The sequence below is a fragment of the Entelurus aequoreus genome, linkage group LG19, assembly GCF_033978785.1.
Source record: "Entelurus aequoreus isolate RoL-2023_Sb linkage group LG19, RoL_Eaeq_v1.1, whole genome shotgun sequence".
Lineage (NCBI taxonomy): Eukaryota > Metazoa > Chordata > Actinopteri > Syngnathiformes > Syngnathidae > Entelurus > Entelurus aequoreus.
The window spans coordinates 9,575,455-9,602,343 of record NC_084749.1 but is presented as its reverse complement, the minus strand read 5'-3'; the positions used below and the strand labels follow the sequence as shown (position 1 = coordinate 9,602,343).

General features: G+C 38.7%; 2 protein-coding genes across 2 annotated transcripts; one reads left to right on the top strand and one right to left on the bottom strand.

Annotated features, from left to right (window-relative positions):
- Positions 1 to 81: 81 nt before the first annotated feature.
- Positions 82 to 21,177, bottom strand: actl6a (actin-like 6A). Its single transcript, XM_062027836.1, has 14 exons — positions 21,013 to 21,177; positions 17,358 to 17,434; positions 15,506 to 15,680; positions 11,123 to 11,223; positions 10,932 to 11,029; positions 8,241 to 8,335; positions 6,330 to 6,436; positions 6,109 to 6,198; positions 4,692 to 4,753; positions 4,181 to 4,295; positions 4,033 to 4,113; positions 3,855 to 3,950; positions 3,682 to 3,768; positions 82 to 758 (listed from the first exon to the last, which is right to left on the bottom strand). The coding sequence occupies exons 1-14, from the start codon at positions 21,035 to 21,037 to the stop codon at positions 678 to 680; spliced, it is 1,290 nt and encodes a 429-aa protein (XP_061883820.1). The 5' UTR covers positions 21,038 to 21,177; the 3' UTR covers positions 82 to 677.
- On the top strand, positions 21,170 to 26,641 carry aldh7a1 (aldehyde dehydrogenase 7 family, member A1). Its single transcript, XM_062027835.1, has 2 exons — positions 21,170 to 21,313; positions 24,767 to 26,641. Exon 2 carries the CDS (start codon positions 24,772 to 24,774, stop codon positions 26,398 to 26,400), a length of 1,629 nt encoding a protein of 542 aa, XP_061883819.1. The 5' UTR covers positions 21,170 to 21,313; positions 24,767 to 24,771; the 3' UTR covers positions 26,401 to 26,641.
- Positions 26,642 to 26,889: the final 248 nt, after the last annotated feature.

Here is a 26,889-nt window from a genome sequence, read left to right as displayed (position 1 = left end):
ATGTGTGATCATTGGAGCCATAAACAGCTCAATAATTCATTACAACATAGATTTTGATTCATTATTATTTTATGAGCAATGACAGTAAAAAAATACAACTTAAATTCTCAGGCACCCAAAAGGTCAAAGTGTTAAAAATAAGCCATTTTTTTACTTAAACACATACATCTCTAGATTAACTTCAGATCTGTTATTTTTATGCCCTTTTTGTCAAAACTGTTTTTTTGGACAAATACACAAAATATGGAATACTTTGCCGACATTTTTATGTGATAAAAATATATATTTCAAATAAAAAATACAAAAAAAATGTATGTAATTTTCCTATCAAATGAATAAAGGATACAACAAAATGAATCCACTAAAGGTGAAGAATTAAATAGTTTAATTACGATGAGTTGACTACAAGCAACTCAAAGTTGTGACAAAACTCTTCATAATTGACGTTGAGCTTCAAAAGTTTTCCGTAGAAAAATGCCGGGGACACATTTTGCAAACCAAAAGCTTTTGTTGCTGAGCGTTTTCCACCGAGCACCAGAGCTCGAGGACTAGAAAATATCATTTTTGTAGACGTGTTGGCGTCCGCAACACAAGCCACAAAAAAGTAACACGCTTGACAAAAAAAAAAAAAAAACGATACAAAAAGGAGATATGGATGAGTCATTATTATTTTCACATTAAGGGCACTTCCGGTCCACACACTGCTTGCCTCCCTCATCGTACTCTTGTTTGGAGATCCACATCTGCTGGAAAGTTCCCTGGAAGACCAGCAGCACGTGTCAAATGAGTAAATATGTGACAAATATGCAAAACATGGTATGCAAAATTGACTTTTTAATGACCCTCCGTCCATTTAACGTATTAAATGATCGAAGCACCGTCATTCATAACTGCACTTTGATAGGGACGAATCATAGACAACTTATAAGTAGACGCGGCATTGGCTGCTATGACGCGAGAAATTGGGCCGCCATCTTGAAGTGGTGATGGGGGGCCGGCGAGCAGCCTAAACTGACAGTTGACAGGTAGAAAACAAAGATGCTAAACTGACAGTTGACAGGTAGAAAACAAAGACGTTGTTCAGCGTTTTCCTGCTCAAATGAGCGGACTGTTGAAAACAGGAATCTGGGGGATTACTTTTCACAAGTAAGGTTTAACATTAACGTACTATTGGTTGTATTTTGTGAAAAGAATATTACCACAGAGTTGAGAAGGAGCAAAGATCTTCAATAGTACTGAAATCGTAGCCACTAGCAAACAAGAGCATGACCGTAATAGAATTGCTTGTCAATGAAATTAATTACATTTAAAAATTTGTCATACTTGAATAACTTAAAAGTTGAAATAAATGATGAAAATAAAGATTGTAAAAGTTAGGACCACAGTCCAGATTGTGTCGGGGGGTAATATATGTTAGCTAACTAGACAATCAGATATTCAAATACTAACATTGTTGGGTAAGACAGAATTTGGTTTTATTCTGAATCCAGTGAAACAGATTGGTGGTTTTAGCTGATATAAAGACTTTCAGGTGTTTATATATGTTTATGTTGACGTATTTAGCAGACGCTTTTATGCGAAGCAGCATGCATAAAAAATACATATAAAACAATCACTGTAAACATCATTTAAGGGAAGAATGTAATACAAAATATCAATAAAAAGTGTCAAGACAGAATAAACTATACAGCCTATAGCAGTGTTTTTCAACCTTTTTTGAGCCAAGGCACATTTTTTGCGTTGAAAAAATGCGGAGGCACACCACCAGCAGAAATCATTAAAAAACGAAACTCAGTTGACAGTAAAAAGTCGTCGTCGCAATTGTTGGATATGACTTTAAAGCATAACCAAGCATGCATCAATATAGCTCTTGTCTCAAAGTAGGTGTACTGTCACCACCTGTCACATCACACCCTGACTTATTTGGAGTTTTTTGCTGTTTTCCTGTGTGTAGTGTTTTAGTTCTTGTCTTGCGCTCCTATTTTGGTGGGTTTTTTTGGTCTTTTTTTGGTATTTTCCTGTAGCAGTTTCATGTCTTCCTTTGAGCGATATTTCCCGTATCTACTTTGTTTTAGCAATCAAGAATATTTCATTTGTTTTTATCCTCCTTTGTGGGGACATTGTTGATTGTCATGTCATGTTCGGATGTACATTGTGGACGCCGTCTTTGCTCCACAGTAAGTCTTTGCTGTCGTCCAGCATTCTGTTTTTGTTTACTTTGTAGCCAGTTCAGTTTTAGTTTTGCATAGCCTTCCCTAAGCTTCAATGCCTTCTCTTAGGGGCACTCACCTTTTGTTTATTTTTGTTTTAAGCATTAGACACATTTTTACCTGCACACTGCCTCCCGCCGTTTCCGACATCTACAAAGCAATTAGCTACCGGCTGCCACCTACTGATATGAAAGAGTATTACACGGTTACTCTGCCGAGCTCTAGACAGCACAGACACTCAACAACAACACATCATTTGCAGACTATAATTACTGGTTTGCAAATAATATTTTTAACCCAAATAGGTGAAATTAGATAATCTCCCACGGCACACCAGACTATCTCACGGCACACTAGTGTACCGCGGCACAGTGGTTGAAAAACACTGGTCTATAGGTCCCTAAAATATATAGATATCTAATGTATTCATACATTGTTTATGTAGGATATACGCATGTTTATATAACCTAATCATATTGTTTCTTCAACTTAAAAATAGCTGACCGTTTTTTTCCCCCTTCTCTGGGATTATATTCCCAGTTTTGATCTCGGACGTCTGGTCACTTATAGCATAGAAGAATATTCTATTACTGTTAAGCAAACTATGAATAATAAAACACGTGTCCTTTATCATAGCTACACGTATGACAAAAAAGCGCGTGAAAATCAGTGGTATTCAGTGAGGTAAAATGAATTAAATGCGCTGACAGTTCATTGCACAAGCGGATCACCACTCCAAGATGGCGGCCCGCGTCTCGTCAGCGCCAGTAGGCAGTAGCGCTCCATGCTGCGTACCCTTATAAGATGTCTATGGGATGAATTGACTGGCGTTAGCATGCTGGCTAGCCTAAATGCTAACATGTAAACAACAGACATTAACGTATCATTTGTGTCCGCCCTGAGATCGGTGGGTTGTGAGTTCAAATCCCGGCCGAGTCATACCAAAGACTATAAAAACGGGACCCATTACCTCCCTGCTTGGCACTCAGCATCAAGGGTTGGAATTGGGAGTTAAATCACCAAAAATGATTACCGGGCGCGGCCACCGCTGCTGCTCACTGCTCCCCTCACCTCCCAGGGGGTGAACAAGGGGATGGGTCAAATGCAGAGGACAAATTTCCCCACACCTGGTGTGTGTGTGACAATCATTGGCACTTTAACTTTTAACTTTATTTGCAAGTGCAAATGGCTTTGCATGTAGTTGCAATTCCAAGACGTCAGATGGCAGTAGTGCGTATCGCTGTAGTCAGGAAGTAGTCTTTGGTTGAGTCCTACAAAGTGTTTGTACAGTAAGTATTGCACTTACTAGGCACCAGCTGTTAGATTGTAACGTGCATCTTAGTTGTAGTTTTCATTGAATTTGGAGGTGTTGCAATCGCCGTGTTATATTGATATTATTGGTACTTTAACTTTAACTATTATAATAATAGGGGATATTTAGGCCAGACAGAGATGCTTTGTGTGTCCTTACAAGTGATGCCAGGATGGAGCCGCCTATCCAGGCACTGAAGCGACGCTCCACTGTGGTGTTGTTGGCGATCAGCTTCAGACGCATGCTCTACAACAAAAGACAGATGGGCACACTGGATTAAAACAAAGGTTTATGTTGGCGTCTGTTGCTAGGAGACGACGTCCGGAGCTCACCGGGGGTGTTTTCTGGGAGAGTTCTCTGTTGAGGCGGTCGGTGAAGCCCTGGATGAGCGTGTTTCCCCCGGTCACCACCACACTGCCATACAGACCCTGGCACACACAACACACACCCTCTCACACTTTGTCTGCAGCGTCATGGTCACTAAGTGTGTGTGTGTGTGTGGATCCTCACCGGCCGGATGTCGATGTCGCACATTCCCACGCTGGTGGTCACCACGTGACCCACGCCTAACATGGTGTTCCCGGACAAGCCCTGGCGGCCCCAACACAAGGTCATTGCGGCACAGAAACACACAGCAGGACAAAGTCACCGGGCGCACCTTTGCGTTGGAGGGGTCAAACAGACCCTCGGGGATCTTCAGCCTCTCCGCCCCAAAGTCACAGTTGTAGCCGTTGGGCAGCTCGTAGTGCACGGTGGGCATCTGGGCGGCAACCCTGTGACAACACAACAGTGTTAGTGCAAACACTCAGCAGGGTCAGGTCAAGTATAATGACACACAACACAATAACACCCAATACAATAACACACTATAATAACACACAATACAATAACTTACTATACAATACCACACACTATAATAACACACAATACAATAGCATACAGTGTAATGAAACACAACACAATAACACACTATAATAACACAATACAATAGCATACAGTATAATAACACTCAATACAATAACATACAGTATAATAACACTCAATACAATAACATACACTACATTAACACTCCATACAATAACATACAGTATAATAACATGCAATAGATGGTACCCCCAGTGCACACTACTACACAGGTGAAATGTGGATGTATTTTTGTGTTGTCTTACTGTTCATCATATGGCGAGTCAGACACCTGCAGCACCGACGCCTGGAAGTCTTGGATGACACACTGTAAGCAGGAAGAGTGTAAATACAGGAAGTATACACATACATACATACATATATATATATATATATATATATATATATATATATATATATATATATATATATATATATATATATATATATATATATATATATATATATATATATATATATATACACATATACAGTCAGCCACCCATTGACAATCAATGGGTGGCTGACTAAATACTTTTTTGCCCCACTGTATATACATGCATATATATATATACATATATAGTTTTAGTAAATAATTGGAAGTCTTGGATGACACACTGTAAGCAGGAAGACAGAGTATAAATAAATGAAGTACAACTTCTTAGTGTGGTGGTCCTCACATTACACATGTAGTTATACTATATATCCCTGTATATAAATATATATATATATATCCTCACATTAAACAAGTTGTTATAGTATATACTGTATATCCTCACATTACACATGTAGTTATAGTATATATATATATATATATATATATATATATATCCTCACATTACACATATAGTAATACTATATATCCCTGTATATATATATATATCCTCACATTAAACAAGTTGTTATAGTATATACTGTATATCCTCACATTACACATGTATATATATATATATATATATATATATATATATATATATACACACACATCTATCCTCACATTACACATGTAGTTATACTATATATCCCTGTATATATATATATATCCTCACATTACACATGTAGTTATAGTATATATATATATATCCTCACATTACACAAGTAGTTATATAGTATATATATATATATCCTCACATTACACATGTAGTTATAGTATATATATATATCTTCACATTACACAAGTAGTTATAGTATATATATATATCCTCACATTACACATGTAGGTATAGTATATATATCCTCACATTACACGTGTAGTTATAGTATTATATATATATATATAGATATATATATATATCTCTTCACATTACACAAGTAGTTATAGTATATATATGTATGTATATATATATCCTCACATTACACATGTAGTTATAGTATATAATATATATATATCTCCTCACATTACACATGTAGTTATAGTACATATATATATATATATATATATATATATATATATATATATATATATCTCCTCACATTACACATGTAGTTATAGTATATAATATATATATATCCTCACATTACACATGTAGTTATAGTATATATATATATATATCTCCTCACATTACACATGTAGTTATAGTATATAATATATATATATCCTCACATTACACATGTAGTTATAGTATATATATATATCCTCACATTACACATGTAGTTATAGTATATAAATATATATATCCTCACATTACACATGTAGTTATGCCACGAGCGAGTGACTTGAGGTAGCTTCTCCTTCTTCTTCCAGCTGGCCGGCGATCCCTCCCGCACTCCGTCCTGGAATAGTCAACACCCACTTTTTACTCGAAAAACCAGAGAAATCCTACTCTTTCAGTTCAGCGCCACACAACGTGTGTGCAATTAAAAATGGGCGACGACTAATAAGCGACAAATGCAACATCCTTCACCTTTGACGCGATCATATACGGAGGGATGATTTCTACGTTCAACTCCTGGAAAAGTTCTCTGCACTGCATGCTCATGAAGTCTCCAGCCAGGGGGGACTTGACGATGCCTGCCAACAGAAAACAAAGCCAAAAAATGGCACACACTTTATCTAAAAAGATGGTGTCATTGTATATGTACTGTATATGTGTGGTGCCACACACACTTACAGTATATGAAATAATGATGGAGGTGTTTGGATGTTTTTTAGACAGCTTTATAGGCGGAAGAGAGCGACTATTTACAAGTTAGAATGCATAAAAAATAAAGACATATTAGTTCTTGTTTCACATAGACTGTGAATGATAGACAACAACAAAAAAATAGCACAGTCCCCCATTAAGAAATGTTAATCTTTTGATTATATAAAATGTTATTTTAAGATTTGAAATTGAGTTGATTATGATAACTGCGCACAGTCGTTATACCTTGTTTTATTGTAACATAGGTGTCAATGCAGTTACACTTCCAAGACACTAGATGGCAGTATTGTAAGGGCCACGTCACAGTACTGGCTGCCCAAAGAGGGCCGCAGGTAACCATGAATATATATACATTTTCATGTATAATCGTCTCATCATAATATTACACAATTACCGATGCATTCCATTATTAAAAATGATTTACGCACAATGCAATTAATAACTTGCTTTGAAATTACAAGCATATATGTAGATAATAATTTTTTATTTGACAATTGGAATGTATGTTAAAATGTTTTTCTTGCAAGTTAATCCATCCATCCATCCATTTTCTACCGCTTGTCCCTTTTGATAACATTAAAGTTTAAGAGACATGAAATTGTACGCAGTACATTTCATTTTTCTGTCAAAAAAACAAACAAACATACGTTTAGTGAGGAAGATGAAGTGCTTTGTTTACGCATATTATTTCCAGGCTTTCCCGGGCCAAATAAAACAATGTGGCGGGCCAGATCTATGGTAACTGGTCTAACTAGGAATATATTATGTCAGTCTGGTTTGGATCCACTATTCTTACATGCTAAAAAAAATACTGACACTTTTTGGCCACTATTCTCAAGAAAAACCAAACGGGTGTACTCAGCAGGACACCCGACACTTTGCCATTTATGAAGTTCTGACGTGACAAATTCAAAAGATCTCGCACAATTCTTCTTGAATCTGAACTTTCACAAGATTTTAAAAATTAAAGTGATACGTTAAAAACACTTCCATGTGGGGTAGAACAAGAGTACATTTTAAACATGTAATGTTGTTAGAATAATTATGTATATGTTATCACACAACTCTTATGCTTAAGGGCCGTTGCTATAGTTATTATCAATTGTGCTGAAGTTGTACTTTTCTATCTGTGCAAAGGGACAGCTGGCAATCCAAAAGATTGCCAGTCGTCTCGTATCAGTGTTGTGTCCAGACTCGGCCGGCTGACTGCCAAGGCCGAACATCGAGTACCGTGACGCAGACAAAGCAGAGACAGGGCGATATCACGAGTGTCAGCACATTTGCATTTCATCAATAGTCATATATTGTGTCTAACTGGGGCTGTTGAGATTACCCCCTTCCCTCAGCGACAGCCTCAGTGATGTAACCAGGGACCTCCCAAATAAATAGAGGAAGCACGTGGGCAGGATTTTGGAGCATAGTTTGGATCTGTAACTAGCGTACAGCCCAATAACGTCTCCCCTCATAGAGCATGATTCCTTGCTTCTTGTCTGTTTAATAAATGTCATCAGTGTTTGAACCTGACAAATGTACATAAGTCTGAAAAGTGGGAAATATGTGTGGCCCTTTAAATGAATAGCACATGTGAGATTCCTTTTCCAAACCAGTAGGTGGCAAACTTCCTTCAAGCAGGCAATGGAAGCAGAATGGTTGAAGGAGAGAAGAGCTCACCTTGCTGCAGGACATAGCCATCATGCACGGGTATTGCTGTGGTGTGTGTGGCGCCGCTGTCCAGGACCAGGCTTGTAGATCGCCCGTTGGCAAAGCTGACATTCTCAGAGTCAAGCAAACGCAACTTCCCAGGTCCGGGGAGGGCACCTTTCACTTTGGAACCGATACAGTACCAGTACACTAGGCGGGGGGTGGTCTTTGGAACTGATACAGTACCAGTACACTAGGCGGGGAGTGGTCTTTGGAACTGATACAGTACCAGTACACTAGGCGGGGAGTGGTCTTTGCCGTTAAGTGGAAGGTGCCAGTCCTGCCTTTTGTTGAGTGTTTATACTGTACCTACTGTACTTATTGTATTCATTAGCAAATTTGGAGGTGTTGAAATCGCCATGTAAAATCGCTAATGCTAATCAGTAGCATGTAAATATTTATGGCATAGGGCCGGGCGATAAAACAATATCAATATATATCGCGATAAACACGTCATAGATATTAATAAAAAAATGTGTTCGATAAAATGTACAATAATTTTTGTTCTTCTTTGTTGGAAAAAAGCGGGAAAAAAAGAAGAAAGGTTGGTTGCATGAACAAAAACACTCGCTCTCTGGTAACCGAGCAACGCAGGAAGTGATCACTGATCAGTGGGAGTGACACGCTAACAGCCAATCGGGTGACAGTACCAGCTATCAAGTTTGGTTGATTCTTTGCATGGAGTGAGAAGAGAAAGTCAAAATGAAGAAATTGTGGATAAAAGAGGAAAAGTCACCTAGACAGTTTTTTGGATTTTCTCAAAAGGGACCGTGGTCAGACCAATGTGGTCTGTAAATGATGCAAGGCAAGACCGCTAATACCACACCACCTTAGCTCACCCTTTAGAGCACAGCTGTAACTTCCTGCCACTAAACCTGCAGAAAATAGTTCTTCTCAGGTTTCTCTATGTTTACATTTTGCACTATTTTCTTACACTTTATGAAGCATTTCTTACATATTCATGATTTTTACACCATCCTTCTAAGATCTTATTGTTAAGTGTTCAATGTGATTTTAATATTTTGTTGACATTGTTTGAGTGTTTTCCATGCTTGTGTTGACATTTCCTTTCCGCCTTGATAGCTGAGGGATTATAATCACAGGAAGTTACATTTCAAATAAAATATATTTTTGTCAAGCTACTTATTTTCCATAGTTCATAGAAAATTTCAATAATTATCTATATCAACTGATATAATAATAATATTTAAATAATTACTGCATAGCAAAAATTCCTTTCCATGGTTAAATAAGAATAACAGGGCAAATTAATGTTACACAGCCATTTTTTCCTGGCAATAAACCTGCAGAAAATAGTTCTCAGGTATCTCTATGTTTACATTTTTCCCTCAATTTTCTTACACTTTATCAAGCATTTCTTACATATTCCTTATTTTTGCACCTTCCTTTTAAGATCTTATTGTTAAGTGTTCAATGTGATTTTAATATTTCGTTGACATTGTTTGAGTGTTTTCCATGCTTGTGTTAACATTCCCTTTCTGTCTTGATAGCTGAGGGATTATAATCACAGGAAGTTACATTTCAAATAAAATATATTTTTGTCAAGCTCCTTATTTTCCATAGTTCATAGAAAATTTCAATAATTATCTATATCAACTGATATAATAATAATATTTAAATAATTACTGCATAGCAAAAATTCCTTTCCATGGTTAAATAAGAATAACAGGGCAAAATAATGTTACACAGCCATTATTTCCTAGCACTAAACCTGCAGAAAATTGTTCTTGTCAGGTTTCTCTGTTTACATTTTCACACTTTGCACTATTTTCTTACACTTTATGAAGCATTTCTTACATATTCCTTATTTTTGCACCTTTATTTTAAGAGTTTAGTGTTAAGTGTTCATTGTGATTTTACTATTTTGTTTACATTTTTTGAGTGTTTTCCATGCTTGTGTTGACATTTCCTTTTCGCCTTGATAGCTGAGGGATTATAATCACAGGAAGTTACATTTCAACTAAAATATATTTTTGTCAAGCTCTATATCAACTGATATAATAATAATATTTAAATAATTATTGCATAGCAAAAATTCCTTTCCATGGTTAAATAAGAATAACAGGGCAAAATAATGTTACACAGCCGTTACACGCTAAACCTGCAGAAAATAGTTCTACTCCGGTTTCTGTCTGTTTACATTTTCACACTTAGCACTATTTTCTTACACTTTATGAAGCATTTCTTACATATTCCTTACTTTTGCACCTTCGTTTTAAGAGCTTATTATTAAGTGTTCAATGTTATTTTACTATTTTGTTTACATTGTTTGACTATTGTCCATGCTTGTGTTGACATTTCCTTTCTGCCGTGATTATAATCAGAGGAAGTTACATTAAAAAAAAAAAAGTTTAATATATTTTTCTCCTGCTCCTTTTTTTTCCATAGGTCATAAAAATATCAATAATTATCTTTATCAACCGATATAAAACACTTACGGTACAGTTTTCAGCCATATCGCCCAATATGGCATATCCAATGTGAGCTAGCGTATTTTGAAAAGTGGCGCCTTACTTTTTAGTGCTTTCTATCAGGCCTGCTTGCTTTGTTATGATGGAAAACAACCATATTACTGAGAGGCGGTTACTCCGTGCTTGAGTCTGTGAATTTTACGTGACTCGTTACCAGTAGAAAGGATACGCAGAAAGCACGGCGGATTTGCAGAGGAAGAAGGCGGGAATGTTGTAATGCTCGAACATCAGCTCGGTGAGTTTCTCCCGTTTTGCTCGCGTGTTCCACTGCAGACACAAAACACAGCCTCCCAGGCGTCATGTGGAATTGACACAACAACAACTGCCATATGGCTTTAAATGAACACGCTTGTGACTCACTGACGCTTCCGACATGAGTACTGGATGCAGGCTGGGCTCGGACTTGAAGTGCATCTTGTAAGTGTGGTCCAAAATGGCTTGGAAACTGTCCCAGTCCTCGACTGTTGGACGAGAGGGGGATAAACAAGTGCACGACAACACAAACATGGGGGAAAATGATTTCACAAATGTTGTTATTGATTATTCATCCATTAAATTAATATAATATGAACATGTATATACTGTATGTATAGGATATACATATACTGTATATATAGGATATATATACATACATACATACACACATACATATATATATATATATATATATATATATATATACACATATACATATATATATATATATGTATATATATATACCGTAATTTCCGGACTATAAGCCGCTACTTTTTCCCCTCGTTCTGGTCCCTGCGGCTTATACAAGGGTGCGGCTTATTTACGGCCTGTTCTTCTCCGACACAGACGAAGAGGATTTCGGTGGTTTTAGTACGCAGGAGGAAGACGATGACACAATGATTAAAGACTGACTTTTCATATACCGGTAGGCTGGTTATTTTGATAACGTACAGGCGAGCACTTTGTATTAATTTGCACCGTTGTATTATTTGTACTCTGCACGAATGCTGTTCGCCATGTCAAAGATGTGAAAGTTTGATTGAATGATTGAAAGATTTATTGTTAATAAATGGGACGCTTTGCGTTCCCAAACAGTCATCTCTGTCCCGACAATCCCCTCCGTGGTAGCAGGAACCCCTATATACTACGGTAATTACACATCAAAACCCTGCGGCTTATAGTCGGGTGCGGCTTATATATGGAGCAATCTGTATTTTCCCCTAAATTTAGCTGGTGCGGCTTATAGTCAGGTGCGGCTTATAGTCCGGAAATTACGGTATGTATATATACACACACACACACACACACACACACACACACACACACACACACACACACACACACACACACATTTTTACACAATATATACATACATGCATATATACACACATATATCCCAAGATCGAACCCAGGACCTTCGTATTGTGAGGCACATGCACTAACCCCTGTTCCACCGTGCTGCCCTATACATTTATAAAATATATATAAAATTTATAAAATATATATATACACCGGTACATATATATATATATATATATATATATATATATATATATATATATATATATATATATATATATATATTAGGGCTGCAACAACTAATCGATTAAATCGATTAAAATCGATTATAAAAATAGTTGCCGATTAATTTAGTCATCGATTCGTTGGATCTATGCTATGCGCATGCGCAGAGGCTTTTAAAAAAAAAAAATAATTTTTTTTTTTTTAAATAAACCTTTATTTATAAACTGCAACATGTACAAACAGCTGAGAAACAATAATCAAAATAAGTATGGTGCCAGTATGCTGGTTTTTTTCAATAAAATACTGGAAAGGATAGAAATGTAGTTTGCCTCTTTTATCCGATTATTACTTCGATTAATCGAAGTAATAATCGACAGATTAATCGATTATCAAATTAATCGTTAGTTGCAGACCTAATATATATATATATATATATACATATACATATACATATATATATCCTCCCACCTCCAAAGACATGCACCTGGGGATAGGTTGATTGGCAACACTAAATGGTCCCTAGTGTGTGAATGTGAGTGTTGTCTGTCTATCTGTGTTGGCCCTGTGATGAGGTGGCGACTTGTCCAGGGTGTACCCCGCCTTCCGCTCGAATGCAGCTGAGATAGGCTCCAGCACCCCCCGCGACCCCGAAAGGGACAAGCGGGAGAAAATGGATGGATGGATGTTTGAGTGTTTTCGTGTCGTGGTCAAAAGTTGACATACACTTGTGAAGGACGTAATGTCATGGCTGTCTTGAGTTTCCAATCATTTCTACAACTCTTATTTTTTTGCGATAGACTGATTGGAGCACATACTTGTTGGTCACAAAAAAACATTAATGAAGTTTGGTTCTTTTACGAATTTATTATGGGTCTACTGAAAATGTGACCAAATCTTCTGGGTCAAAAGTATACATACAGCAATGTTAATATTTGGTTACATGTCCCTTGGCACGTTGCACTGCAATAAGGCGCTTTTGGTAGAAGCACAAACAAGTATGTGCTCCAAACACTCTATCACAAAAAAATAAGAGTTGTAGAAATGATTGGAAACTCAAGACAGCCATGACATTATGTTCTTTACAAGTGTATGTAAACTTGTTCTGTTCTGTCTGCACTACAGACAGAACAATCTAAACATGACTTTCTTTCAAATACTGTTTATTTCATTGTCTCCACTGGCTCAGATCAGTCCAGTAAAATAGAGCAATGAGAAGCTTTTATAGATGCTAATTTGAGCAGCGTGTTCCAGGTCAGTCCGCCTCGGGAGGCCGAGGTCCCACAACGTCGCTGTGCTGCGATTCAGATTGGTGTCACAGTCACCTCAAAATAGTTCCATCTCCACAGACCCTCGTGCTGATGTCATCGAGGTCAGCGTTTGTGGTTTTCTTCCTGCTCCAACTGGGCTAGATTTACGTGCTGTCAAGCATCACTATGAAGGACTGGAGACACATTTCCACCAAAAGTGGCACAGTTGAGTTCTGTGAAGTTGGGTGTGTTGTTCCCTGGTTACTTAAACGGTGTGACGTCACGCAAACATGACTACAAGGACAGCAACAGACATGCAGCGCGGAGATTGGATTTATGGCTCTTTGAAGGTCGTCGCATCCATTGTTTTTGTTCAGAAGACTGGCTCCTAATTATAGTTTTTTTTTTAATCAAGATAAAATGGGTCATAAAATTTGAATTTACACAAATATTACTGCATTGGTGGGAATTATTCTAAAATATTGGCTATAATTGTATTTTAGCTGTGTTTTCATTGTAAACATTCCATAAGGCGGTGCCATATTTCCATGTTTTGGCAGTGACATCAATTTGAATTTGTCACATTTTAACATTATATAAAATACCTAAACAAATAATAAGTACGAATAAAATGCACTACAATAAAAATGAGGACATAATAAAAATGTCAATACAAAATTATACTACCATACGAGGTGTGTGTGTATGCTTGAATTAAGGGCCAAAGTAACTATAATATATATATTTATAGAGAGAGAGAGAGAGAGAGAGCCTATACATATATGTGTACATATTATATTAATATAATGGATATGTAATTAATATAATTGGATATTAAGAGTATGTGAAAGTTCGACTCCTACCTCGTTTACTTCCATTAGAACCTTCTTAAAGTTTTGTAATCAATCAGAAATATCAAGCAGCTAAAATGCACCAAACATGGATAAATGTGGCGCGAAAGTTTTGCATTTTTCCCATCAGATTTGTAATGGATGTAATTATTTTTTTTTTTTTTACAGTGATTGGACGTTTTTTTAATGATATCCACGTACTTTAGTGACCATGTCTGTTGACATTTTGTGTTGGTTTGATTTTTTTTTTGTTGCACCATGACTAGGGAAGGTCGTTTGCATTGGGTCTTATAAATAAATGCTGCAAATTTCGGGCATTATATAAGATAATTGAACAGAAAAATTAATGTTGTCCACTAGATGGAGACAAAATAGCAGCAACAAAATTTTAGACTTTTAAAATGAATGCAATCTCCCTGCAGGCAAGGATCCTTATTAAACCCATGATGTCTCGCGTGCCACTTTGAAGACGTCTGCCAACTTGGCCCGTGGGTCCTAGTGTGGACACCACTACTTTAGGATAATGAACTTAAAAAATGAATCCAAACGAAAATAAATACAATTAAAAATTATATAAAATATATATATATATATATATACTTATACACATATATAATTTGTACTACTCATGTCTACGCTTAAACTACTATTCTTAAGAATATTGAATCTGAAAAGTGAATTCAAATAAAAATAAATAGATAAAAGAAAATAATAAATACAATTATTCTTTTAAATATATATGTATTTCAATATTTGTATCTGTAAAAAATATATAGTTTTATTTGAAATGCTACTAAGTTTTCTTTAACCCGAACTCATTTCTAGTCCAGTTGCCGCATGTGGAGAGTGGGAAATTGCCAACACTATACATTTGCATGTGCGTACAAAAATAAGCTCCCAAATGAACGGCTCCCAACTGGTAATCAGTTTTTACCGTTCAAAAGACTCGACTTGTTCACAAAGGTCACATCTCTAATCCAGCGTTTCACGTCCTTCATTGAGAAAAGGCGTGTTTTGAGTTCCTGGTGACGATTCTCTGTCGACCAATCGTCGCGATTCCCTCTGCGGTCGAGTAGTACGCCGGCAGTCGCACTGCACCGCAGAGCAAATGACTTTCTGTTGTACTTGGCAGCGCCGATACTCACTCATGCCGTTCTTGAGGGGGGACATGACCTCCATGTTCTCCCTGGGGATCCTCAGCTGGTTGGTGTCGATGAAGTAAGTGGTGCCGCTCTGCTTGCCTTTGTCGCCATCCGTCTCCATGGGAGTGGTGCCGTCCTCGCGGTCAATGGTCACACCTATCACCGTGGGGAAGTCGGCCTGGGCCAGAGCAAAACAAAGATCTTCAGCGCGTCACCTCTATTTCAAGGGGTACAAACCTTTGAAATGTTTCCTTTTTTTTTTAACAAATACAATATATATATATATATATATATATATACATATATATATATAAAAAAATATAAATATACAATTATATTTATATTTTATATATTTCTTAGTTATATATGTGTACATTTTTTATATACATGTTTTTTTAAGTGTATTTCTATTTCTATTTGATATATATATATATTTTTAGTTTATTTCTATTAATATATATTTGTTTTAGTTTATTTCTATTAATGTATATATATATATATAAACACTGCTCAAGCACCAACCCTTTGCCCTGGTTGTAAAGAGACATATATACATATACACACATATATATGTACATATTTACATATACGTACATATATGCATACACATATACATGCACAGCCCTAGTGTGTGAACGTGAGTGTGAATGTTGTCTGTCTGTCTGTGTTGGCCCTGTGATGAGGTGGCGACTTGTCCAGGGTGTACCCCGCCTTCCGCCCGAATGCAGCTGAGATAGGCTCCAGCGCCCCCCGCCACCCCGAAAGGGACGAGCGGTAGAAAATGGATGGATATACATGCACATATACAGTATATATATAAAAGAATAATTGTAAGTGAAACTTTAAATAGGTCATAATCATCATAAAATAGATTTTACTTAATTATTATTTTTGAGCAATGACAGTTCTTTACAAAAAAAGTGTCAAAAATAAGGCATACATTTTTTTAACTTTCACACTTAAATGTAACAACTTCAGCTTTATCAGTCGATTATATGTTTTTATTATTTGTTCATGCTTTTTTTTTTTCAATGCCCTTTTTACTCAAAGAAAACATTTGTTTACATGGCAAACACACAAAATATGCAATATCCCCCCCCAAAAAATATTTCAAAGTGGAATATTTGATGTGAAGTAATTGGAGCCTTAAATAGGCCAATAATTCATAACAACATTGATTTTTATTCATTATTATTTTTCAAGTAATGACAGTTTTTAAGTTAAAAAAAACAGCATGCATGGCAGCTTTGTGTTATTAGAGTCAACATTACAACTATTTGCTCTTTTATTCCACTTTTTTTTTTGTTTAATAGTGTTTTTAGAATGTACCAAGGGCCACACTTTTCATTAGATAATATAAAAGTTTTAAAGACATACAATTGCATGCCGTACATTTTTTGTCAAAAATGGAAAGCACTAATTATTTTCACTAAAAAGTACGCACATCTGCAGCATTACAGGGGCTACATAAAATGATGTGGCGGGCAAATGAGTTTGATACCTTTTTTTTTTTTTTGCTTTTTCAATGTGTATTTTACCTCTGTTTTAAATGTTATTTTTTAGTCTGTCCTTTGCCTGTATTTCTTTGTGGTGTACACCCCTTTGTTCTTCAACTGTGGTTGTTTTTAAAGGGCTTTATAAATAAAGTTGGTATGGTATGTACCAGTAAAAAACACACATATCCAGGTATAAAAGATCTGGAATGATCCCAACTCTATTTCTGCTGTCCATCTCCTGGGGGACGGACCCCATTTCTCGGCATCACTAGCCCATCCCCAGAGAATGGATGGAGACGCTCGGAAAAAGAAAAAAAAGGGCACGCTGAATTGGGTCAGTGGTGAAAATCAGTACTTACTTTGGGACAGTCCTCTCCCGCATAGCCAGCTCTCACGGAGTAGGAGCCAATGTCGAACACCAGCGCTCCCACCTCGTCTGGAGAAAGGAGACAACGTATAAGAATTAGTGCGAGGTGCAGTAAAAGTAAAAAGCAAAAGTACAAGGTGCCACTAATGCATTCAAAGCCGTGTTCAACCCTGCTGGTCTTCAGTGAGGTCAAGGGTAATAGAATAGAAAGTACTTTATTGATCCCTGGGGGAAATTCAGCACCACAGTTCGCTCACAATAAACAATAAGGTATTTTCTACATGTGAATAATATAAATACAGTCTATTATACAGCATTATTCACATGTGAATAACATAAATACTAGGGGTGTGGGAAAAAAATCGATTCGAATTCGAATTGCGATTCTCACGTTATGCGATTCAGAATCGATTCTCTCTTTTTTTTTTTAAATCGATTTTTTTAATTTTATTTACTCTGCTTGCATGTCAGCAGCCTGGGGTAGATCCTGTTGAAATCCTATGCATTGAATGAATAGAGAATATTTTTGAATCGGGAAAATATCGTTTTTGAATCGAGAATCGCGTCGAATCGAAAAAAATCGATTTTGAATCGAATCGTGACCCCAAGAATCGATATTGAATCGAATCGAATCGTGGGCCACCCAAAGATTCGCAGCCCTAATAAATACAGTCTATTATACAGCATTATTCACATGTGAATAATATAAATACAGTCTATTATACAGTAAGCTGGAGCGCCCTGACTTGGTGCGACATATTTGGGACAAAACCATTTCCTTCAGCTCGACTCAGACAAAACTGAGATAATTGTCTTAGGCCCACAGAAGCAAAGATGAACTTTTATTAGTCACCTTGAGACCCTCTCCCTGAAACTAATAATCAGGTTAGACGGGGACAGGGAGGGGGTTCACACAGCCCACCTTGGCTACGATTTTGAAGCAATGAATGTGTACATTAAAAGTGACCCTTGTGTTAAAATGATTAGTTACAGCCCAACATTTAAGTGAGTTTTGCTAACACACGTTGCATTTATTTTATGTTTTTTTTGGGGGGGGAAACAGCTGTGATTGGTCAGCGTGTTATGACATAATTTCCGGGGTTCACACAGCCCACTTTGGCGAAACGTCCTACGGTTTTGAAGCAATGAATGTGTACATTAAAAATGACCCTTGTGTTAAAATGATTAGTTACAGCCCAACATTTAAGTGAGATTTGCTACCACACGTTGCATTTATTTTATGGTTTTTTTGGGGCGGGGGACAGCTGTGATTGGTCAGTGTGTTATGACATCAATGAATGTGTACATTAAAAGTGATGCTTGTATTAAAATGATTAGTTCCAGCCCCAACATTCAAGTGAGTTTTGCTACCACACGTTGCATTTATTTTATGTATTTTTTTTTTGGGGGGGGGGGGACAGCTGTGATTGGTCAGCGTGTTATGACAACATTTTCGGGGTTCGGCAAAACTTCCTACGGTTTGTTTTTTTTTTTGGGGGGGGGGGGACAGCTGTGATTGGTCAGCGTGTTATGACATCGTTTTCGGGGTTGACATGGCCCACCTTGGCGAAACGTCCTACGATTTTGAAGCAATGAATGTGTACATTAAAAGTGACCCTTGTATTAAAATGATTAGTTCAAGCCCCAACATCCAAGTGAGTTTGCATTTATTTTATGTTTTTTTATTTTGGGGAGGGAACAGCTGTGATTGGTCAGCGTGTTATGACATAATTTCCGGGGTTCACACAGCTCACTTTGGCGAAATGTCCTACGGTTTTGAAGCAATGAATGTGTACATTAAAAGTGACCCTTGTATTAAAATGATTAGTTCAAGCCCCAACATTCAAGTGAGTTTTGCTACCACACGTTGCATTTATTTTATGTTTTTTGGGGGGGAGGGGACAGCTGTGATTGGTCAGCGTGTTATGACATAATTTCCGGGGTTCAACCAGCCCACCTTGGCGAAACGTCCTACGGTTTTGTAGCAATGAATGTGTACATTAAAAGTGACCCTTGTATTAAAATGATTAGTTACAGCCCAACATTTAAGTGAGATTTGCTACCACACGTTGCATTTATTTTATGTTTTTTTTTGGGGGGGGGGGCAGCTGTGATTGGTCAGTGTGTTATGACATCAATGAATGTGTACATTAAAAGTGATCCTTGTATTAAAATGATTAGTTCCAGCCCCAACATTCAAGTGAGTTTTGCTACCACACGTTGCATTTATTTTATGTATTTTTTGGGGGGAGGGGTGGGAGACAGCTGTGATTGGTCAGCGTGTTATGACATCATTTTCGGGGTTCACACAGCCCACCTTGGCGAAACGTCCTAAGGTTTTGAAGCAATGAATGTGTACATTAAAAGTGATCCTTGTATTAAAATGATTAGTTCCAGCCCCAACATTCAAGTGAGTTTTGCTACCACACGTTGCATTTATTTTATGTATTTTTTTTTGGGGGGGGGGGGGGGGAGACAGCTGTGATTGGTCAGCGTGTTATGACAACATTTTCGGGGTTCGGCAAAACTTCCTACGGTTTGTTTTTTTTTGGGGGGGGGGGGGCAGCTGTGATTGGTCAGCGTGTTATGACATCATTTTCGGGGTTGACATGGCCCACCTTGGCGAAACGTCCTACGATTTTGAAGCAATGAATGTGTACATTAAAAGTGACCCTTGTATTAAAATGATTAGTTCAAGCCCCAACATCCAAGTGAGTTTGCATTTATTTTATGTTTTTTTTATTTTGGGGAGGGAACAGCTGTGATTGGTCAGCGTGTTATGACATAATTTCCGGGGTTCACACAGCTCACTTTGGCGAAATGTCCTACGGTTTCGAAGCAATGAATGTGTACATTAAAAGTGACCCTTGTATTAAAATGATTAGTTCAAGCCCCAACATTCAAGTGAGTTTTGCTACCACACGTTGCATTTATTTTATGTTTTTTGGGGGGGAGGGGACAGCTGTGATTGGTCAGCGTGTTATGACATAATTTCCGGGGTTCAACCAGCCCACCTTGGCGAAACGTCCTACGGTTTTGAAGCAATGAATGTGTACATTAAAAGTGACCCTTGTATTAAAATGATTAGTTCCAGCCCCAACATTCAAGTGAGTTTTGCTACCACACGTTGCATTTATTTTAATGTTTTTTATTTATTTTTGAAACACTCAATATGGCCTCCAGTCCGTCACTCAAATGCGTCCGTGTCCTACATAAAAACACAAAAAAAACAATTCCTGTTGTTACACTTACTCTGTTTTTGATTAAAGAGCATTTAAAGTGTTTGCCCCATAGTTCACCGTAAGTAAACCATTGTGTTATGATACACTGCAATAAATTTGATGTTAATGTTTGCTACGGGTAAGTTTAAGCGTCTCTACATGAGCAAAGCAAAGTTCCGCTCGTCTCACTTTCATTCATTCCATTGCGCCAACTTGTTCACTATCCAACACAGATGATGTTTGAACCAAAAATAATCTATTGCGCGTAACATAATTGAAACTACAAACATGTGTTGAGCTTTGATAAATAAAAGTCGCACGTTCCAACCGTAAAGCTAACGGGTAGCACGTTACTTAGCCAACTATAACAACGCTACCGCTATATGGGTAGCCAATTCATTTTAGAGGGCATTAAAGACCACTCACCTCCACCGTACACTCCGCCGCTCATCTTCGGACTGTTCTCGACAGCGCCTTTGTGGAACAACGTGGGTTATTATGGCAAACCTTACAACCGCCGGACGGCTAATCACAACAAAAGAACGGCGCTAGCATGGAGGACTACTGTCGCGGAGCAGGGCGCCAACAGTGCGCGTCACAGCCAGCTGTCCAATCAGAGAGCAGCAAGGGGCGGGGCGGGGCAGGTGCAGTGACGTATAAATCAGGGGACAGAAAAAAATCGCTGCGTGTTCTCCAGTGGACGTGGACCTGCGGATTTCACGGCAAAGTAAGTCGAAAAAAAAGCCCAGTCGTGAACCTTCTTGAACTCACTTGCAAGTGTTTGAAAGCGAATATGAGACTGTTGTCATAAATATGCACGGCGTGGGAAGCGAGTTGGACACGCGAGACCTTGAGTCACGTCACGGTGGACGAACCTGGGCGACATGACACTTGTTGCTGCTAAACGTGCTAGCTCTGACACCATGTACACTTTTTAAAGTAGTCTAAGTCATTTTAAGTTAGCAGACTTAAACGATGGAGTTGGGATTAGATTACATACACACAGCAACTGGGTTTCCTGCCTTAGTTTTTATTATACAGTATTTTATTTTGAAAATAACTTGGTATTCTATTTTTGTTTTTGTTTAGACAAGATAAGGTCCTTTATTGAAACATAAAATAATGTGGCAGGCCAGATCTTGCCCTGAGTTTCACACCTGTGATTTAAGATTTGACTTGTTGCGTTTGCTTTTCTGACCTTTCTCGGCTACCGTAGCGATCCCCCATTCTTGTTTTTTATTTTTTTATAAACCTTTATTTATAATATGCAACATTTACATACAATCAAGAAATAATAATAATCAAACAAGTACAGAAACAGTACAAAACTACACCAGGGGGTTGTAAACTCAATAAAGTAACTAAAATAGAATGCAAAAATATGTGTGTGTGTGTATATTAGGGCTGCAACAACTAATCGATTAAATTGATTATAAAAACAGTTGCCGATTAATTTAGTCATCGATTTGTTGGATCTATGCTATGCGCATGCACGGAGGCTTTTTTTTAAATTTGTTATATATTTAAAGAAAAAAAGTTTTTATAAACATTTATTTATAAACTGCAACATGTACAAACAGCTGAGAAACAATAATCAAAATAAGTACGGTGCCAGTATGCAGTTTTTTTTTTCAATAAGATACCGGAAAGGATAGAAATGTAGTTTGTCTTTTTTAATCCGATTATTAATCGATTAATCGAAGTAATAATCGACAGATTAATCGATTATCAAATTAATCGGTAGTTGCAGCCCTAGTATATATATATATTTACACTCATTCACACAAAAGGGTTGTTTCTTTCTGTTGTTAATATTTCTGGTTCCTACATTATATATCAATATAGACCACACAGTCTGTAAGCACACATGATTGTATTTTTTTATGACACGCTTGGGACAAATGTTCAAGCGTTGACCGGTCCGCAGTTACAAAAAGGTTGGGGACCACTGGTATAGATGACAAAAAAAATGCTTTCTTGTAAATAAATATAAGAAATTGCTATTCTTCTGTACAATTTAATCATGTGCAAATTACACAAGAATGTAACAGGTGATATTAACTTATTACATGCAAAGTGAGATAAGTCAAGCCTTTATTGGTTATAATTTTGATGATTATGGCTTGCTTGAATTGGAAATGTCAGAAAATATGAGGTTTAAAAACTAAGCCATGTGGATCACAATTATAACAAATAAAAAGGCTTGACATATCTCACTTTACATAATGACGTCATCCCCACCCGGAAGAATCGTTAAAGGAAAAAAAGTGATTCCAAGGAATTGATACGCTGGGAACCGGTTTGAACAAGAACGGGTTTTCGATTCCCATCCCTAGATTTGATACAGACAGTGAAGATTAGATTTAATTTATTTGCCACTTATTCTATAGCTGTAATGATGGAATACAAGCAGTTCAAGTCTGGTGTTAACACATATTTTGGTTTTCAAACTTCCAGTATGTAATTTATATGTTGCTCATTGCTGCAGGAAACCACAGTATGGAGTTAATGTGTACGTAGATTGAGAAATATAAGGTGTATGTGAATCTGTTCAGTTTTGTTTGCATTGAAAACAATTGTTGCACATTATGGTGGCCTGCACCACCTAATGAGCTCCAATACAAGAGTTGTTTCTATTCCAAACACTGTGGTGTAGGGCTGGGCGATATGGCCTTTTATTAATACCTCGATATTTTTAGGCCATGTCACGATACACAATATATATCTCCATATTTTGCCTTAGCCTTGAATGAACACTTAATGCATATCAATCAATCAATCAATCAATGTTTATTTATATAGCCCTAAATCACAAGTGTCTCAAAGGGCTGTACAAGCCACAACGACATCTATAATCACAGCAGTATGATGATTCTATGTGTCTACATTCAAACATTCTTCTTCATACTGCATTAATATATGCTCATTTTAAACTTTCATGCAGAGAGGGAAATCACAACTAAGTAAATTTAGCAAAAGTGTATTTATTAAACAGTTATTAAGCAGTGGCACAAACATTCATGTCATTTCCAAAACAAAGTGCAAGATTGTCAGAGACATTTTAAGACAAGCTATTAGTGCACTTTTGTGCATGATGTCACTAAGATGACATATTCAAAACACTAAATTAAAGTGCACTTTTTGTACAGAACGCCACTACAATAGTTTAAAACAAATAAAGTGCACTTTTGTGCATGATGTCACACAAGATATTTCAATAAGTGTCAAATAACAATGAGCTGCATAATAGGAAATCAAATAGTGTATGTCCTTCGCTATGTGGTAGGTTCCTGCCTCCTTCTGTTGTTGACTATTTGTTTCATACGGTGTTGATGTGGAAATGGTTGCTTGGGCATTTTGTTGGTGTGGCACCGGTCGGAGATGTTGACATGCAGAGTTTCAAGCACTCTTCATTCTCTAGCGGGTGACTTTTCAACTAATGCTACGTATTAGCAGTAGGGCTGCAACAACTAATCGATTAAAATCGATTATAAAAATAGTTGGCGATTAATTTAGTCATCGATTCGTTGGATCTATGCCAGGGGTCCCCAAACTTTTTGACTCCGGGCCGCATTGGAGTAAAACAATTTGGCTGGGGGCCGCGCTATATATATATATATATATATATATATATATATATATATATATATATATATATATATATATATATATATATATATATATATATATATATATATATATATATATATATATATATATATATATATATATATATATGTGTGTGTATACATTGTATTTACTTGCAAACATGTACTTGTATGCTAGTATTTACTTGCAAGCTTGTACTTGTATGCTAGTATTTACTTGCAAGCTTGTACTTATATGCTAGTATCTACTACTTGCAAACATGTACTTATATGCTAGTATTTACTACTTGCAAACTTGTACTTGTATGCTAGTATTTACTTGCAAACATGTACTTAAATGCTAGTATTTACTACTTGCAAACTTGTACTTATATGCTAGTTATTTAATTGCAAGCTTGTACTTATATGCTAGTGTTTACTTGCAAACATGTAGTCGATTAATTGTGCGGCCAAATTCCGAAAAAAAAATTTGTGGCATAAAAATGTGTGCCAAGCCGCCACAAGTGAATGAATGTATGGGAACTGTAGGTTAACTATAACTTAAAACCGCTTTTTTGTTTGTTTACTGGCAGCACTCATGCAGCGCTGCCTCACCCTGACCATCGCCCAGCCCAGCAGGCTCCTGTTGAGGAGGATCTTCCCGTCTGTCCACCGCCAGCAGTCCGCAGGTATGTCGGCTCTCCTCATCGCTCAGCCTGAGTACGCCTGGCTGAAGGAGCTGGGTCTCTCCGAGGACAACCCCGGCGTCTACAACGGCCGCTGGGGAGGCAGCGGTGAGGCGGTCACCTCCTACTGCCCCGCCAACAACCAGCCCATCGCCCGAGTGGCCCAAGCCACCATGGCGGAGTACGAAGAAACGGTCCAGAAGGCGAAGGAAGCCTGGACGACGTGGGCCGACATTCCCGCGCCCAAGAGAGGAGAGATCGTCCGGCAGATCGGAGACGCGCTGAGGAAGAAAATCAACGTTCTGGGCCGCTTGGTGTCCCTGGAGATGGGGAAGATCTACGTGGAGGGCGTGGGAGAGGTCCAGGAGTACGTCGACGTGTGCGATTACGCCGTAGGACTGTCCAGGATGATCGGCGGGCCGGTCCTGCCCTCCGAAAGACCGGGCCACGCCCTCATCGAACAGTGGAACCCCGTGGGTCTGGTGGGCGTCATCACGGCCTTCAACTTCCCCGTGGCCGTCTACGGATGGAACAACGCCCTGGCTCTGATATGCGGCAACGTCTGCCTCTGGAAAGGAGCCCCGACCACGCCCCTCACCAGCGTGGCCGTCACCAAGATCGTGGCCGAGGTGCTGGAGCGGAACGACCTCCCGGGCGCCATCTGCTCCATGACCTGCGGGGGCGCCGACATCGGCAGCGCCATGGCCAAGGACGAGCGGGTGAATCTGTTGTCGTTCACCGGCAGCACCCAAGTCGGCAAGATGGTGGCCATGATGGTGCAGGAGCGGTTCGGGCGCCAGCTGCTGGAGCTGGGTGGGAACAACGCCATCATCGTGTTCGAGGACGCCGACCTGGACCTGGTGGTGCCGTCCGCCGTCTTTGCGTCGGTCGGGACCGCCGGCCAGCGCTGCACCACCACCAGGCGGCTGATGCTGCACAAGAGCCTCCACGACGCGGTGATCGAGAGGATCGTCAAAGCCTACAAGCAAGTCCGCATCGGAGACCCCTGGGATCCCAGCACGCTGTACGGCCCTCTGCACACCGAGCAGGCCGTGCAGCAATACCTGGCCGCCATCGAGCGGGCCAAGCAGCAGGGCGGCACCGTGGTCTGTGGCGGGAAAGTGATGGACCGCCCCGGGAACTACGTGGAGCCCACCATCATCACCGGGCTGCCCCACGACTCCACGGTGGTCCACACGGAAACCTTCGTGCCCATCCTCTACGTGCTCAAGTTCACCAGCGAGGACGAGGCGTTCGCCTGGAACAACGAGGTGAAGCAGGGCCTGTCCAGCAGCATCTTCACCAAGGACATGGGGCGGGTCTTCCGCTGGCTCGGCCCCAAGGGCTCCGACTGCGGCATCGTCAACGTCAACATTCCCACCAGCGGCGCCGAGATCGGCGGGGCGTTCGGCGGAGAGAAACACACGGGCGGAGGCCGAGAGTCTGGCAGCGACTCGTGGAAGCAGTACATGAGGCGCTCCACCTGCACCATCAACTACAGCAAGGATCTCCCGCTCGCCCAGGGGATCAAGTTTGAGTGACCGCGCCTCCTTTCATGACCGCGGTACGCCTCTGTACCAACACCAGACCGCCATCTTGTCTGCATGACAACATGCATTCAGCAATAACGACAGCAATAATCTGGACAGCCAGAAATGAAGTTTGTAAACCAGAAAGATTCTTATTTGATTTGCATTTTCCCACGAGCACTTAGAAATACTGTAGGCTCTCTGCTGGATGTGTGTTTGTTAGTGTGAGGAATAAATTAGATTTCAACAACTATGGAATGGACAATGTTTATTAGGCGTGCGTGTGCAATGCTTACTTAATGGGGACATCGCTCTGTTTACACCAGGGGTGTCCAAACTTTTTCCACTGAGGGCCGCACACTGAAAAATCAAAGCAAGCGGGGGCCATTTTGATATTTTTTTCATTTTAAAAACCAATACAATATATGTGTAAAAAATATACATTAAAGCCTCCACTCAGGCTTGATCCCGGGGACCCCAAAGGGTTTTGGTCCAAAAAAT

What these genes read in the sequence shown, in the direction of transcription:
- aldh7a1 (XM_062027835.1), top strand. Translation starts at nt 24,772, where the DNA reads ATGCAGCGCTGCCTCACCCTGACCATCGCCCAGCCCAGCAGGCTCCTG.
- actl6a (XM_062027836.1), bottom strand. Translation starts at nt 21,037, where the DNA reads ATGAGCGGCGGAGTGTACGGTGGAG. An exon ending in TACTCATGTCGGAAGCGTCA is followed by an intron (nt 11,030 to 11,122) that starts GTGAGTCACAAG and finishes TTGTGTCTGCAG; the next exon opens with TGGAACACGCGAGCAAAACG. An exon ending in TTGACCCCTCCAACGCAAAG is followed by an intron (nt 4,114 to 4,180) that starts GTGCGCCCGGTG and finishes TGGGGCCGCCAG; the next exon opens with GGCTTGTCCGGGAACACCAT.